Source organism: Egretta garzetta, unplaced genomic scaffold (genome assembly GCF_000687185.1).
Source record: "Egretta garzetta isolate BGI_Z169 unplaced genomic scaffold, ASM68718v1 scaffold16, whole genome shotgun sequence".
NCBI lineage: Eukaryota > Metazoa > Chordata > Aves > Pelecaniformes > Ardeidae > Egretta > Egretta garzetta.
The window spans coordinates 5,285,494-5,286,388 of NW_009260022.1; the positions used below are offsets into that span (position 1 = coordinate 5,285,494).

General features: G+C 43.1%; 1 protein-coding gene across 1 annotated transcript in view; it reads right to left on the reverse strand.

Moving 5' to 3' along the window:
• CHRNA1 (cholinergic receptor nicotinic alpha 1 subunit) overlaps positions 1-895 on the reverse strand; it is a 9,165-nt gene that overhangs the window by 4,415 nt on the left and 3,855 nt on the right. Inside the window, exon 6 of the mRNA XM_009640791.2 lies at positions 412-649. Coding sequence (XP_009639086.2) covers positions 412-649 — 238 coding nt within the window. The remainder of the gene's footprint in view (positions 1-411; positions 650-895) is intronic.

Sequence of the window (895 nt, forward strand, 5' to 3'; positions counted from 1 at the left end):
GGGACAAGGGAAGCCAGAAGAGTCCAGGATTACTCTGTCACACGGGGTAATTTTTGTGAGCAGATAACAAGATCTCTATTCTAACACCGTGCCGAAGGGCCATGCTCACCCCTTGTGTGCGTACTAACACACTACCCACCTACCTATGGCAAAACATAACAACCAGCTAGCTAAATCTTTTTTTTGCAGAAGTTAATAGGTAGTTAAGCAGTGACCTGTGTGGGAAACCAGCCCAATTTATTTATATCAATAATTTCCAGCTTTCAGCGCTTACCTTTCATTTGCAGAATGTTTAGAGTCATTATTTTTGAGCAGAAATGTCCAGTTTTAGTAAGCGCTGCCCACTAGGTTGGCTGGTGATTTCAAATACTCATAATTTCTCAGAAAGGTGGAATGAATAAACTCACGTACCTGAATCTGTGGGTAGATAAAAAACTAACCCAGTTAAAAAGGAGAAGAGGAGGCAGGGAATGATGACATTCACGATGAAGTAGAGGGGCAGGCGCTGCATGAGGAAGTGGTAGGTGATGTCCAGGTAGGGGGTGTCGGGGCAGCAAGCATAGTAAACCCAGTGCTTCCAGCCACGGTAGTCCTTCATCACCCACTCCCCGCTCTCCATGAAGTTACTCAGGTCTGGACGATCACTCTCCTGACAGCAAAAAACCCCAAAACAACAAACCACACAAATTCTTAATATTAAATGTTCTGAGCAGAACCAAAACTTGGCAGTCACTCAGGAACTCAGGCACTTCATGCATTTTTGTGAGCAAACCACTCTCATCTGTGTTATTTTGCCTTAGAATACCATCCTCAATGCAGCATTCAATTAAATATTTTACAGAAACAGTCAGGGCTAGAGAGAAAGACTGATTAAATATTTACAGATGAGAGACAG